This window comes from Gorilla gorilla, chromosome X (assembly GCF_029281585.2).
Source record: "Gorilla gorilla gorilla isolate KB3781 chromosome X, NHGRI_mGorGor1-v2.1_pri, whole genome shotgun sequence".
Classification (NCBI taxonomy): domain Eukaryota; kingdom Metazoa; phylum Chordata; class Mammalia; order Primates; family Hominidae; genus Gorilla; species Gorilla gorilla.
Genome location: NC_073247.2, coordinates 135363120 through 135379596, shown reverse-complemented (window position 1 = coordinate 135379596; position 16477 = coordinate 135363120). Strand labels below are relative to the sequence as shown.

Sequence of the window (16477 nt, the reverse complement as noted above, 5' to 3'; positions counted from 1 at the left end):
GGATTGCTGAGTCAAATGGTATTTCTGGTTCTAGATCCTTGGGGAATCACCACACTGTCTTCCACAATGGTTGAACTAATTTACTCCCCCACCAACAGTGTAAAAGCATATCATCGGCAGCAAATACTCTGTTGTTTTCCTTGAAGTGACAGGCTCACTTGGTTCAGTTTTGAGAAAATGCCTGTGAAAGACCCATGTCTTAAAAACCACTTGGTTCAGTTTTGAGAAAATGCCTGTGAAAGACCCATGTCTTAAAAACCATAGTTTGCTTTTCTTTCAAGTAAAAAATGGTGTTTCATAAAAACAAGCTAGTTCAGCTTGCAATTCAAACAATCGCACAAGTGCTTTACTTGTAGACAAATACTTTGGTTGTATTTGGGTGTGTGGCAGAAATTATTTATGCAACCTTTTAAATTTCATCATATAGGCTATTGAAAGGATGTGTTATTTTTTAATTTTTTTTTTTTTTTTTGGAGATAGAGTCTTGCTCTGTCACCTAGGCTGCAGTGTAGTGGTGTGATCTCGGCTCACTGCAACCTCTGCCTCCTGAGTCCAAGCAATTCTCCTGCCTCAGGCTCCCGAGTAGCTGGGACTACAGGCATGCACTACCACGCCCGGCTAATTTTGTATTTTTTAGTAGAGATGGGGTTTCACCATATTGGTCAGACTGGTCTTGAACTCCTGACCTCAAGTGATCCACCCTCCTCGGCCTCCCAAACTGCTGGGATTACAGGCGTGAGCCACCACGCCGAGCCAAAAGGATGTGTTCTTAAAAAAAGACATGCTTGCCCAGGCACAGTGGCTCACTCCTGTAATTCCAGCAGTTTGGGAGGCCGAGGTGGGCAGATCACTTGTGGTCAGGAGTTCGAGACTGGCCTGGCCAACATGGTGAAACTCCATCTCTACTTAAAATACAAAAATTAGCCAGGCATGGTCGTGCACACCTGTAATCCCAGCTACTCAGGATGCTGAGGCGGGAGGATTGTTTGAGCCTGGGAGGTGGAGGCTGCAGTGAGCCAAGATCGTGCCACTGCACTCCAGCCTGGGAGACAGAGCAAGACTCTGTCTCAAAACAAACAAACAAACAAAAAAACCCAGCAACAACAAAAAAACCCCAAAACAACATGTTCTTAGGGTTCAGGATTTAACAAAATTAACAATTTTTAAGTAACTTTTTTATTGTGGTAAAAAAAAACACCTAACATGAAATCTACCTTCTTAGCAAATTTTAAGTGAGCAGTACAATATTGTCAACTATAAGTACAATGTTAGCAGATCTTCTCCTGATCTTTTTCATCTTCTATGAGCTGAACTTTATATCCATTATACACCAACTCCCCATTTTCCCCTTCCTGCAGCCTCTGACAACCACCATTCTACTTTTTGCTTCTGAGTTTGACTACGTTAGATACTTTATATAAGTAGAATCATACAGTATTTGTCCTGTGGCTGGCTTCTTACCTTAGCACACTGTCCTTAAGGTTTATCCACATTGTAGCACATGACAGGATTTCCTTCTTTTTTTTATGGCTGAATAATGTTTACTTTCATAGATATACACGACGTTTTCTTTATTTGCTCTTCTGTTGGTGGACATTTAGGTTGTTTCTACCTCTAGGCTATTGTAAATAATGCTGCAGTGAACATGGGAGTGCAGCTATCTCTGTGTGATGCTGACTTAAATTTTTTTGGATAAGTACTCAGAAGTAGGAATGCTGGATCATATGGTAGCTCTACTTTTCATTTTTTGAGGAATCTCTATACTGTTTTTTATAACAATTGCATTATTTTATTTTATTTAATTTTTTTTGAGAGATAGGCTTTTGCTTTGTCACCCATGCTGGAGTGCAGTGGTGCAATCATAGCTCACCATAACCTTGAACTCCTGGGCTCAAGTGATTCTCCTGCCTCAGCCTCCTAAGTGGCTGGGACTATAGGGATGTGCCACCATGACCCGCTAATTTTTAAAATTTTTTTGTAGAGATGGAGTCTTGCTGGGTTGCCCAGGCTGGTCTCGAACTCCTAGCCTCAAGCAATTCTCATGCCTCGGCCTCCAAAAAGACTGGGATTACAGGTGTGAGCCACATGCCTGGCCTATTTTTTTTTCTTTTTTTGAGACAAGGTCTCACTCTGTTGCCTAGGCTGGAGTGCATGGCGTGATCTCAGCTCACTGCAGCCTTGACCTCCTGGGCTCAAGTGATCCTCCCACCTCAGCCTCCCAAGTAACTGGGACTATCGGCCTGCACCACCATGCCGAGCTAGTTTTGTCTATTTTTTGTGGAGATGAGGTCTCTTTGTTACCCAGGCTTATTATTTTTTATTTTTTTTTTTTGTTTTTGAGACAGCATTTTGCTTTGTTGCCCAGGCTGGAGTGCTGTAGTGAAATCATAGCTCATCATAACCTGAAACCCCTGGACTCAAGCAATCCTCCCACTTCAGCCTCCCGAGTAGCTAAGACTCACACCACAATGCCTATTTTTTTTTTTTTTTTTTTTTTTGTAGAGACAGGGTCTTGCTATGTTGTTCAGGCTGATCTCCAACTAACCTCAAGGAATCTTCCTGCCTCGGCCTTGCAAATTGCTAGAATTACAGGCATGGGCCACTGTGCCTGGCTGGCATCACCATTTTCTTTTATTTTGGAAATATGTTTTATTTTTTAATTTTTTTTTTTGAGACAGGGTCTCACTCTGTTGCCCAGGCTGGAGTGCAGTGGCGTGATGTCAGCATATGTTGATTGTAGAGATGGAGTCTTGCTAGGTTGCCCAGGCTGGTCTCAACTCCTAGCCTCAAGCAGTTCTTATCCTTGGCCTCCGAAAAGGCTAGGATTGCAGACCTGAGCCACCACGCTTGGCAAGAGTTCCCTTTTATCCACATCCTCGATACTTATTTTTTGTCTTTTTGATAATAGCCATTCTGACAGGTGTGAGGTGGTATCTCATTGTAGTTTTAATTTGCATTTCCCTAGTTATTAATGATTTTGAGGGTTTTTTTCTGTTGGTCATTTGTATGTCTTTTGAGAAATGTCTACTCAAGTCCTTTGCCCATTTTAAAATTGGGTTGTTTTCTTGACTTCTTTTTTTTTTTTGGGAGACGGAGTCTTGCTTTGTTGACCAGGCTGGAATGCAGCGGCACCATCTCGGTTCACTGCAAGCTCTGCCTCCCGGGTTGACGCCATTCTCCTGCCTCAGCCTCCCGAGTAGCTGGGACTACAGGCGCCCGCCACCACACCCGACTAATTTTTTCGTATTTTTTAGTAGAGACGGGGTTTCACCATATTAGCCAGGATGGTCTCGATTTCCTGACCTCATGATCCGCCCACCTCGGCCTCCCAAAGTGCTGAGATTACAGGCGTGAGCCACCGTGCCCGGCCCCTTGACTTCTTTATATATTTTGGATATTAACCCCATATTTGATGTTTGGCTTGCAAATATTTTCTCTGAATCCATAGGTTGTCTCCATCACACTGTTAATTGTTTCCTTTCCTGTGCAGAAACTTTTTTTTTTTGAGGCAGAGTCTCGCTCTGTTGCCTAGGCTGGAGTGCAGTGCCGCGATCTTGGCTTACTGCAATCTCTGCCTCCTGGATCCAAGCGATTCTCCTGCCTCAGCCTCCTGAGTAGCTGGCATTACAGGCATGCGCCACCATGCCCGGATAATTTTTGTATTTTTAGTAGAGAAGGGTTTCTCCATGTTGGTCAGGCTTGTCTTGAACTTCTGACCGCAGATTATCTGCCTGCCTTGGCCTCCCAGACTGCTAAGATTATAGGTATGAGCCACTGCACCCAGCCTCCTGTGTAGAAACTTTTTTTGTTTGATGTAATCCCATTTGTCTATTTTTGCTTTAATTACTTGAGCTTTTGGGGTCAAATCTAAAAAATTATAGCCCAGACCAGTGTTGTGTAGCTCTTCCCCTATTTTTTCTTTTAGGATTTTTATAGTTTCAGGTCTTACATTTAAGTCTTTAATTCATTTTGAGTTGATTTTTGTATATGGTGTGAAGTAAGTGTCCAGTTTCATTGTTCTGTATGTGGATATTAAGTTTTCCCAACATTCTTTATTGAAGAGACTGTCTTTTTCCCATTATGTGTTCTTGGTACCCTTTGTTGAAAATTAATTGGCTATAAATGCATGGATTAATATCTGCGCTCTCTATTCTGTTCCATTGGTTGATGTGTCTATTTTTATGCCAGCGCCATGCTCTTTTAATTACCCTAGTTTTGTAATATACAGTTGGCTGGCCTTATATTTAGTGGGTTGGCTGCATCCACAGATTCAACCAACTGCAGATCAAAAGCTGTGGATATGGAGGGCTGACTGTTAAGTATTTTTCTATCTACAATTGGTTGAATCCGCAGATGCGGCACCTGCGGACACAGAAGGATGACTGTATATATGCCATATATAAGGGACTTTTGAGCATCTGTGAATTTGGTGTGTGTGGGAGATGGTCCTGGAACCAATCCCCCGTGTATACAGAGGGCCAACTGTACCTTGAAGTCAAATAGTGTGATACTTTAGCTTTTTTCTTTTTGTTCAGGATTGCCTTGGCTATTGGTTTTTTTTTTTTTTTGGTTCCATATAAATTTTAGGATTTTTCTGTTTCTGTGAAAAATGGCATTGGTGTTTTGATAGAGATTGCATTGAGTCTTTATATCTCTTCGGGTAGCATGGACATTTAAACAATCTTAATTATTCTAATCAATCAACATGGAATATCTTTTCATTTATTTGTCATCTTCAGTTTCTTTCATCAGCATTTGATAGCTTGTGGTGTATGGATCTTTCACCTCCTTGGTTAAATTTATTACTAAGTATTTTATTTTTTGTAGCTATTATATTTTTATTTTTATTTTTCTCTTTTTGCCATTCTTGCAATGCTACAATATAGCTATTTTAAATGGAATTAAAATTTTTTTTCAGGTAGTTCATTGTTAGTATATAGAAACACTACCTATTTTTGTGTGTTGATTTTTATATCCTGTGATTTTACCCTATTTATTATTTCCTTTTTTTTTAAATTTTTTTGCCTTGATGGATACAGTATATTTATTATTTCTAACTTTATGGTGTAGTCATTAGGATTTTCTAAATATAAGATCATTTTGTCAGCAGAGACAATTTCACTTCTTTTCTTGTTTGGATAACTTTCATTTCTTCTTTTTGCCCAATTGCTCTGGCAAGGACTTTTAGTACCCTGTTGGATAGAAGTGGAGAGAGTGGGCAGGTACCTGATCTTAGAGGAAAAACTTTCAACTTTTCACTATTGAATATAATGTTAGCTATGGGCTTGTTATTTATGGCCTTTTTGTGTGTGTGTTGAGGAACATTCATTCTATAGTTAGTATGTATATATTTTTTGATATGGAGTCTTGCTCTGTCGCCCAGGCTGGAGTGCAGTGGTGAGATCTCGGCTCACTGCAATACTGCAGCCTCCGCCTCCTGGGTCCAAGCGATTCTCCTGCCTCAGCTTTCCAGGTATCTGGGATTACAGACGCACGCCACCACACTCGGCTACCTTTTTTTTTTTTTTTTGAGACAGAGTCTCGCTCTGTCGCCCAGGCTGGAGTGCAGTGGCGCCATCTTGGCTCACTGCAAGCTCCGCCTCCCGGGTTCACGCCATTCTCCTGGCTCAGCCTCCCTAGAAGCTGGGTCTACACGCGCCTGCCACCACACCTGGCTAATTTTGTTTTTGTATTTTTAGTAGAGACGGAGTTTCACCGTGTTAGCCAGGATGATCTCGATCTCCTTACCTTGTGATCCGCCCGCCTCGGCCTCCCAAAATGCTGGGATTACAGGCGTGAGCCACCGTGCCTTTTTATATTTTTAGTAGAGATGGGGTTTCACCATGTTGGCCAGGCTGGTCTCCAATTCGTGACTTCAAGTGATCCACCTGCCTTAGCCTCCCAAAGTGCTGGGATTACAGGCGTGAGCCACTGCGCTCAGCCTCTATAGTTAATTGTTGAGAGTTTTATCATAAGGATATTGAATTTTGTCAAATGCTTTTTCGGCATCTAATGAGATAATCAAGTGATTTTTATCCTTCATTTTGTTAGTGTAATGTGTCACATTTAGTGTATGTTGTACCATCCTTGCATCCCAGGGATAAATCCATTGTGATCATTGTGAATGATCCTTTTAATGTGCTGTTAAATTCTGTTTGCTGGTGTTTGTTGAGGATTTTTTCATCTGTGTTTATAAGAGGCATTGACCTGTGATTTTCTTTTCTTGTAATGTTTTTGTCTGGCTCTGGTATCATGGTGTAGTAGCCTCTTATATTCCTTTTTGTTTCTGTGTAACTGGTTGTAATGTTTTCTCTTCGTTTCTAATATTGTTTGAATTTTCTTTTTCTTTATTGAATGTCTAGCTAAAGATTTGTCAGTTTTGTTGATCTTTTTTTAAAAAAAACTTAATTTTATTGATTTTTTTTCATTTTCTTTTTCTTTTTTTTTTTTTTTTTTTGAGACAAGGTCTCACTTTGTCACCCAGGCTGGAGTGCAGTGGCGCTATCTTGGCTCACTGCAGCCTCGACATTCTGGGCTCAAGTGATCCTCCCGCCTCAGCCCCCCAAGTAGCTGGGACTACAGGCGTGGGCCACCATGCCCAGCTAATTTTTTGTATTTTTTTTGTAGAGCGAGGGTTTCACCATGTTGCCCAGGCTGGTCTTGAACTCCTGAGTTCAAGCTATCTGCCCGCCTCAGCCTCTCAAAGTGCTAGGATTACAAGCGTGAGCCACCGCACCTGGCTGATTTTTTTTTTCTTCTTTAATTCTCTATTTCAGTTGTTTCTGCCCTAATCTTTTTTTTTCTTTTTCATTTATTTATTTTTATTTATTATTATTTATTTTTATTTTTATTTTATTTATTTTATTTTTTATTGATCATTCTTGGGTGTTTCTCGCAGAGGGGGATTTGGCAGGGTCATAGGACAGTAGTGGAGGGAAGGTCAGCAGATAAACAAGTGAACAAAGTTCTCTGGTTTTCCTAGGCAGAGGACCCTGCGGCCTTCCGCAGTGTTTGTGTCCCTGGGTGCTTGAGATTAGGGAGTGGTGATGACTCTTAACGAGCATGCTGCCTTCAAGCATCTGTTTAACAAAGCACATCTTGCACCGCCCTTAATCTATTCAACCCTGAGTGGATATAGCACATGTTTCAGAGAGCACAGAGTTGGGAGTAAGGTCACAGATCAACAGGATCCCAAGGCAGAAGAATTTTTCTTAGTACAGAACAAAATGAAAAGTCTCCCATGTCTACCTCTTTCTACACAGACACGGCAACCATCCGATTTCTCAATCTTTTCCCCACCTTTCCCCCCTTTCTATTCCACAAAACCGCCATTGTCATCATGGCCCGTTCTCAATGAGCTGTTGGGTACACCTCCCAGACGGGGTGGTGGCCGGGCAGAGGGGCTCCTCACTTCCCAGTAGGGGCGGCCGGGCAGAGGCGCCCCTCACCTCCCGGACGGGGCGGCTGGCCGGGCGGGGGGCTGACCCCCCCACCTCCCTCCCGGACGGGGCGGCTGGCCGGGCGGGGGGCTGACCCCCCCACCTCCCTCCCGGACGGGGCGGCTGGCCGGGCGGGGGGCTGACCCCCCCACCTCCCTCCCGGACGGGGCGGCTGGCCGGGCGGGGGGCTGACACCCCCACCTCCCTCCCGGACGGGGCGGCTGGCCGGGCGGGGGGCTGACCACCCCACCTCCCTCCCTGACGGAGCGGCTGGCCGGGCAGAGGGGCTCCTCACTTCCCAGTAGGGGCGGCCGGGCAGAGGCGCCCCTCACCTCCCGGACGGGGCGGCTGGCCGGGCGGGGGGCTCACCCCCCCACCTCCCTCCCGGACGGGGCGGCTGGCCGGTTCTGCCCTAATCTTTATTATTTCCTTCCTTCTATTAACTTTGGACTTAGTTTATTCTTCTTTTTCTAGTTCCTTGAAGTTTTGAGTTAGGTGGTTTGAGATTAAAAAAGAAAAAGGCATTTATAGGCCCGGCTCCGTGGCTCACACCTGTATTCCCAGAACTTTGTTGGGCTGAGGTGGGCAGATTGCTTGAGCCCAGGAGTTCCAGACCAGCCTGGGTAACATGGTGAAACCCCATCTCTTCAAAATATACAAAATTAGCTGGGCATGGTGGCATGCACCTGTGGTCCCACCTAATGGGATGTTGGGGGGGTGGTGGTGCTGAGGCTGAGGTGGGAGGATCACTTGAGCTCAGGTCGAGGCTGCAGTGAGCCAAGATTTTGCCATTACAGTCCAGCCTGGGTGATAGAATGAGATACTGTGTCAAAAAAAAAAAAAAAAAAAAGCCTTTATTGCTACAAATTTCCTCTTTTGAACCGCTTTTGGTATATCTCATGAATTTTGGTATTTATGTTTTCATTTTCGTTTGTCTGAAGGTATTTCCTAATTTCCTTTTTGATTTCGTTTTTGATTCTTTGGTTGTTCAAGAATGTGTTTAATTTCTACATAATTGTGAACTTTCCAGTTTTCTTTCTGGTATTGATGTCTAGTTTTATTCCATTGTGTTTGGAAAAGATACTTGGTATGATTTCTATCTTTTAAAATTTGTTATTTGTTTGTGATCTAATGTGATCAGAATGTTAGATCACATGTTAGAGCCTGGAAAAAGGTTTGTGTGTGCTTGAGAAGAATGTAGTCTCCTTATCTTGGGTGGCATGTTATGGATATGTCCATTAAATCCATTTGGTCTGTAGTATTATTCAGGTCTTCTGTTTCCTTACTGATCTTTTGTCTGGGTATTCTATGGAAAGTAGTGTATGAAATTCCCTACTATTACTGTGTTGGTGTCTATTTGTTTCTTCAGCTCTGTGTCACATATATTCATATGCTGTTGTCCTCTGATGTGGTATGTGTATATATTTATAATTGTTATATTTTCAAAGTATATTTTGTCTAATATAAGCATAGCCACCCCTGTTCTCTCTTGGCTAACATTTGAATGGAGTATCTTTATCCATCCTTTCACTTTCAGCCTATCTGTGTCCTTAAATTTAAAACACGTTTCTTGTAGATAGCATACAGCTTTTTAAAAAAATAGCTCATCTTCAAAAAGATCAATTTAGATACTTTGTCTTTTGAACATGGAGTTAGATGTTACATTTAAGGTAATTACTGACAGGAAAGGACTTACTACTGTCATTTTGTTAATTGTTTTTCTGTGTTGTAGCTCTTCTGTTCCTCTTTTCCTCTCTTGCACTCTTCCTTTATATTTTATTACATTTTTCCTTGCAATTTGTTTGTTCAAGAGATTGGGTCACTCTCTGTTAGATTTTCCCACAGTTTGGATTTTGGTGATTGTATCCCTATGGTATCTCTTAATATATTCCTCTGTTGTCTTTTTCTGTAAATTGGTAGTTGGATCTAGATGGCTTGATCAGATTTTGATTCACACTTTTTTTTTCCCCTAAAGACAACTTCATAGGTAGGTGATGCTTTCTTTTCTTTTTTCCTTTTTTTTTTTTTTTCCTGTCTCCCAGGCTGGAGTACAGTGGAGCGAGCAGTCATGGTTCACTGCAGCCCCAATTTCCTGGGCTCAGATGATTTGATTTTTTCACCCCAGCCTCCCGAGTAGCTGGGAGTGCAAGCATGAGCCACCATGCCAGGCTAATTTTTGTATTTTTTGTTGAGACAGGGTTTCACCATGTTTCCCAGGCTGGTCTTGACCTCTGGGCTCAAGCTATCTGCCTGTCTTGGCCTCCCAAAGTGCTGGGATTACAGGCGTAAGCCACCATGCCCAGCCTGCATGGTGTTTTCTTTCATCAGAATCTGGAGGCACATAATGTGTCATAGTCTTTTTTTCTTTTCTTTTCTTTACTTTTTTTTTTTTTTTTTTTGTAGAGACAGAGTCTTGCTCTGTTGCCAGGCTGCAGTGCAGTGGCGCGATCTTGGCTCACTGCAACCTCTGCCTCCTGGGTTCAAGGAATTCTCTTGCCTCAGCCTCCCTAGTAGCTGGGACTACAGGCGCATGCCGCCACGCCTGACTAATTTCTTTTGTATTTTAGTAAAGATGGGGTTTCATTGTGTTGCCCAAGCTGGTCTCGAACTCCTGAGCTCAGGCAATCCTCCCGCCTTGGCCTTCCAAAGTGCTAGGATTACAGGCATGAGCCACTGTGCCCGGCCCATAGTCTCTTTTAGTAATGTGAGCAGCCATTGGTAGATGCCTAGATTCTTTTATTAATTAGGGGTCTTAAATGGTGATATTCTAATTTCATAATTCCTTCTTTATTACTACAGAGGTATTTTTAATCTTTTATGAGTTACCAGTGGTACAGTTTGTATATGAAAGGCAGAATAAATGCTTGATTAAATATTTTTTTACTTGCCAGTTGATATAATTTGCTCTATAAGAATCATCTCATGTTAGGGTGCAAATTGAAATACATGTTTTCTATTTTATTCTAGTTTGCATTTATGTCGGATCCTCAGTGAAAATAAAAGCCATGATAGTTCAACATACAGAGGTAAGATTTTTAAAAGTATCTTAGTTATTTCTTGATTAAAATTAGTAACTGTCTGCTTTCTATTCATTGTTAGGTATGAAAACAAAAGGTATAAGATAGTTCACATTATATAAAGGTTTTACATGGTTATATTATAGTCAGGATTAAAACTGTAGTTACAGTAAGACTATATCTCTGTATACTGATGTTATTTGACCTGCATTATAATGATATGATATTGCTTGACTTTTGTAATTGGGGCTTGGTATATTTAGCTAAATTTCAGCGGTTGTTAGCTGTATCAATCATAAATATGACAGAAAAGATAACATGGAAAGAAAAATTGTTCTGATCTTATTTGCACTAGAAAATTTCCAGAAACTGAGGTTCAGTGTTTTTACTAAAGCTGGTTATGTTTAGGTGGTGTCTAGGGATCTTGTTAAAGGCAGTTGTCATGGGAAACATTCAAAGGAGTTGTTTACTGCATATCACAGATATGATTTATTAAATGAAATATGTAATTAAGCAGTATATATTATAATTTTCCAGTAACTTTAGTTTCAAAGGATTTTACTATTTAACATTTTGTTAATTTAAAATTAGACATGTGGATTTGGCAAAGGAGGGGCGAAACTAAAAGTGATTGTGTCTAGTAAGTGTAAAGCATTTACATTTGTAGTATTGTTGGGGGTAAAACCCACAGTATTTTTTTAAATTAGAAAATACATTTTTATAACCGATATTCTATTTGAAGCCAAAAATCATTAGATAAAATTTATTATGGTCATTTAAATTATGCTTTTGTGAATAGAAGATTAAGAACAATTTTACATATATATATATTTATTTTTGTTCTACCAAAAATCATGACTTTCATAATAGAGGATATACTTTTTTTTTTTTTTTAAAAGTAGACAGGGTCTCTTTCCATTGCCCAGGCTGTAATGCAGTGGTGGTGTAATCATAGCTCACTGCGGCTTCAAACTCCTGGGCTCAAGCAATCCTGCCACTTCAGATTCCCAAGTAGCTGGGACTGCAAGTGTGCAACACCGCTCCTTGCTTATTTATTTATTTATTTGAGATGGAGTTTCACTCTTGTTGCCCAGGCTGGAGTGCAGTGGCGCGCAATCTCAGCTCACTGTAACCTCTGCCTCCCGTGTTCAAACGATTCTCCTGCCTCAGCTTCCCAAGTAGCTGGGATTACAGGCATGTGACACCATGCCTGGCTAATTTTGTATTTTTAGTAGAGATGGGGTTTCACCATGTTGGTCAGGCTGGTCTTGAACTCCTGACCTCAGGTGATCTGCCCGCCTTGGTCTCCCAAAGTGCTGGTATTACAGGTGTGAGCCACTGTGCCCAGCCTTATTTTTTAAATTTATTTTTTGTAGAGATGAGGTGTCTTGCTATATTGCCTAGGCTGGTCTCATATTCTTGACCTCAAGCAGTCCTTTTGCCTCAGGCTCCCAAATTGTTGGGATTACTGTCATGAGCCACCTTGCATAGCTGAGGATATACTTTTTAAAGAACATTTGGGCCAGGTGCGGTGGCTCACGCCTGTAATCCTAGCACTTTCGGAGGCTGAGGTGGGTGGATCACTTGAGGTCTGGAGTTCGAGACCAGCCTGGCCAATATGGTGAAACTCCATCTCTACCAAAAAAAAAATACAAAAAAAAATTAGCTGCGTGTGGTGGCGTGTGCCTATAATCCCAGCTACTCAGGAGGCTGAGGTACGAGAATCGCTTGAACCCGGGAGGCAGAGGCTGTAGTGAGCCAAGATCACACCACTACACTCCAGCCTGGGTGACAGAGTGAACCTTGTTTCATAAAAAGAACATTTGGATGTGTGAGTGGAAGATGGTTTTTTTTTTTTTTTTTTTTGAGATGGAATCTCGCTCTGCCACCCAGGCTGGAGTGCAATGGCGCGATCTTGGCTCACAGCAACCTCTGTCTCCCAGGTTCAAGCGATTCTCCTGCCTCAGCCTCCCGAGTAGCTAGGATTACAGGCGCCCGCCACCACGCCCGGCGAATTTTTGTATTTTTAGTAGAGACGGGGTTTCACCATGTTGGCCAGGCTGGTATCGAACTCCTGACCTCAGGCAATCCGCACACCTTAGCCTCCCAAAGAGCTGGGATTACAGGCGTGAGCCACCGTGCCCAGCCGAAAATGTTTTTTTAACAAATGAAAAAGCCATTTTTCACCCTGTCATATGGGTAAGACCTGTTTTAAGAGTTAACATTCCTAGCCTGCCACCCCCCAAATTATTTTCTTGTTTATCCTGCTTATAAAATTGCATGATCACTCAACAGATTTTTGAGGTTGATAGACAGTAATGTATTCTTGTTTAAGTTAGTTGACTGTCAGAAGTATAAGAATGTACAAAAAGACTCCTTTCTAAAAATACTTGGGTACTTTATCTTTTTTCTTCCCCGGGTTTAAAATCAGTTTTTAACATCTCAGTTAACTTTGATCTTGTTTGATAGAAACATTAGGTGGATAAAATAGAAGAATTTTCAATAAATGATAGTGTAAATAGTGTAACCATGTAACTCTGGATCTTTAATAACTATTAGATTATTGTTTATTTGCATGGTTCTGATTTACATGTGAAACCAGAAATAGTTATGAGTGTGGCCTTATTGGCTGAATTGCCATTGCTCTCCTTCTCTTACCCTTGCCTGCTTCCTTAACACATATACTCCTTGGCTGATCTCTGTCAGCAGGCAGGCGTTGGTTTGAGGGGCTCCAGTTTGTTGTCCTAGCAGGAAACTGACTGAATGTCATTTCTTCAGAATCTCTTTTCTGTCTTAGGGGTTTGAGTTCGGTCAGTGTTCCCTCTGATCTTTCTCTTTCTGCCCTTCCCTTGAATTAATTTCATTTCAGGCAGGCAGTTTCCCTTGCACACACTGCTTCTCCTTGTTTCTTTTATAAATCACCTTCCCCCCACCCCAGCCACTGCCAATGAAACAACATTGTAATGATGGCTAATAAACATGAGTAATTGGGGTACAGTGTGATATTTTGATACGTGTATATAATGTGTAATGATCAAATTAGTGTAGTTAGTGTATCACCTCAAACATTTATCATTTCTTTGTGTTGGGAAAATTAAAAATTCCTTCTAGCTATTTGAAAATAAACAGTACATTATTGTTTAAAAAAACAAACATGAGTAGTACTAGCAATATTAGACATAACCAAGAACTGGTGTCTTCAACATTCAAACCCCGCAAAAACTAAGAATCTCTAGAAGTACCTTCTAGTGGCCATTTTTTTTTTCTTTTTTTTTTTTTTGAGACAGAGTCTCGCTCTGTCACCCAGGCTGGAGTGCAGTGGCGCCATCTCGGCTCACTGCAAGCTCCGCCTCCTGGGTTCATGCCATTCTCCTGCCTCAACCTCCTGAGTAGCCGGGACTACAGGCGCCCGCCACCACGCCCGGCTAATTTTTTGTATTTTTAGTAGAGACGGGGTTTCACCATGTTAGCCAGGATGGTTTCGGTCTCCTTACCTTGTGATCCGCCCGCCTCAGCCTCCCAAAGTGCTGGGATTACAGGCTTGAGCCACCGCGCCCGGCCTCTAGTGGCTATTCTTAAAACTACTCTTTCTGAAGTGTTAACATTAAGATAAAATATTTTATTGAATTTTTTTGTAGATAACTATAAGGTTGTAAGTTTTCCTCCTTATTGTAAATATAAAGTTTTTCACCTGCAATATAGATTTTATAGGTTTCTGTGGAACTAGCCTGACAGTTTTAAACCACCACTTAACAGTTCTATGGATAAAACACAATAGGAGTTCCTAACCATTTTTAAATAGGCATTTAGAAAACTCGTGAATTAGGCCGGGACTGGTGGCTCACGCGTATAATCCCAGCACTTTGGGAGGCCAAAGCGGGTGGATCACTTGAGGTCAGGAGTTCAAGACCAGCCTGGTCAACATGGTGAAACCCTGTCTCTACCAAAAATATAAAAATTAGCTGGGCGTGGTGGCGGACGCCTGTAATTGCAGTCACTTGGGAGACTGAGGCTGGAGAAGCGCTTGAACCCAGGAGGCAGAGGTTGCAGTGAGCCAAGATTGCGCCACTGTACCCCAGCCTGGAGGGCGAGACTCTGTCTCAAAAGAAAAAAAAAAAAATAAGAAAACTTGTGATTTAGGGACTATTCGTTGCTGCTGTGTGGATTACAATGTGATTGTTCTTATGTCACTTTAGTTTCAGCAAAATGACCCAGGTCACTTGTTCTCTATTTTAATCTCCTTCTGTGGTTAAGATTAGACTTCCCTGGTCCCCTATGAGTACCAGAGGACATATTCTCATGGGACCTTAGTTTTTGATAATTGGCTATTTTGTTCTTCTAAGTTATTGCTTAAAAAAAAAAGCCAAAAAAACCACCTTAATTGTCTGGAAAATTTTAAATAAGTATTATTTGTTGTTTGTTGTAAAGCATTTTATTCATGGAAATACAAAGCATAAAGTTGACCTCTTATACCTGCGATACCAAAATACAGAAATTTTTTCCTTTGTTTTTATATTGTTATTTAAAAGCACAGCGTAGATATAGTTGTAAAATAGGCAGAATATATTTAATATTCTTCATAAATAATTGGAATAATTATTAGCAATAGCAAATGATTTAAGGAACAAGTTAATTTTACTGCAAAATAGTATTTTCATTAAGGGGGGATTTATATACATTTTGATTTCTATTATGTTCCTTTTTGTGGCTAGGAGTCATAGCAGGGGAGAAGTTTTATTTTTATTTTTATTTTTTGAGACAATGGTGCTATCACAACTCATTGCAACTTTGATCTCCTGGGCTTAAGTTCCCGCCTCAGCCTCCTGAGTACCTGGCATAAGAGGTGTGCGCCACCACACCTGGCTAATGTTTTTTTTTTTTTTTTTTTTAGTAGAGATGAGGTCTCCCTATGTTGCCCAGGCTGATTTCGAACTCCTAGGCTCAAGCCGTCCTCCTGCCTTGGCCCCACAAAGTGTTGGGATTATAGGTGTGAGCCACTGCGCCTGGCTAAGAAGATTTTTAAAATATTTGATTTTTTAACTTGCTGTTTGGTTCTGAAAAAATTTTGATTCCACTCAAAAGGAGATTGTAAATAGACTTTATTTTACATTAGCATCTTTAAAGCTTCTTGTTTCACTACTTTTCATGATTGGAAGAAGGTAAAGTTTTCAGTATATGGGACTTAAAAAAAAGATGACCAGAAGGAGGTGTTCACCTGACCACTAACTACCCACTCCAAAACCAAAATATCTTTTTTCAGGAAAGGGGACTGTGGTAATTAATAGTGAATGTTGCTACTTGTGGTTGACAGTTATCATAGAACTGCCATTTTATACATGTATTTTTTGTTTGATTTTTATGGGACAAAGAGATTTAGATTTGGGGAGAAATTTCTCTCACACTAGGGTATGGTTAAAACTCGGTAGTATATTTACTGCTATTCTTTATCTGTTGTCACTATAGTGCTGAGATTGAATTGAGTATATATCTGAAGTCTACTGGTGAGGAGAATGATTGGTTTGAATCCACTTGCTAGAGTTCATTGAAAATAATTATAGAGACTTGAGTAGCATGAAAAAATGCTTTAAAAGTGTTTTGGGGGGAATCAGAATGCTATATGGTGTGCATGGTGAATTTAAATATGTAAAATCTGTAGACATACAGAAAAGACTGGAAAGGAATGCTCAAGCTGTAGTTATAGTAGTGGAGAGATGGTTAACATTTTTCTAACCTTTTAATTTTGTGTTTTTGTGAAAATAAAAGAAAAAATTGCTAGAGGAAAAGCATTAGAATTATATTTTTCATTATTGATGTTTATAATAATTCTGAGATATAGGAAATATATAGATTTACTTTTCATGTTCAAGAGACTGTATCCTTACATTATTTCTCTTATGTTCAACAGATTTCCAGCAAGCTCTCTATGAATTGTCATATCATGTAATTAAAGGAAATCTAAAGCATGAACAGGCATCTAATGTTCTTAGTGACATTAGTGTAAGTATGTATATATTTTTTTAA

At 40.8% G+C, this 16477-nt stretch overlaps 1 protein-coding gene across 9 annotated transcripts in view; it reads left to right on the top strand.

The window, feature by feature from the left end:
* THOC2 (THO complex subunit 2) overlaps positions 1-16477 on the top strand; it is a 134029-nt gene that overhangs the window by 10885 nt on the left and 106667 nt on the right. For all 9 annotated transcript variants that reach the window (XR_008675688.2, XR_010132507.1, XR_010132508.1 and 6 more), the window contains exons 2-3: positions 10407-10465; positions 16362-16453. Coding sequence is in view for 6 of the 9 variants with exons in the window: in XM_019019537.4 (XP_018875082.1) it covers positions 10407-10465; positions 16362-16453 (151 nt within the window). In the remaining 3 variants the exon portion in view is untranslated. The remainder of the gene's footprint in view (positions 1-10406; positions 10466-16361; positions 16454-16477) is intronic.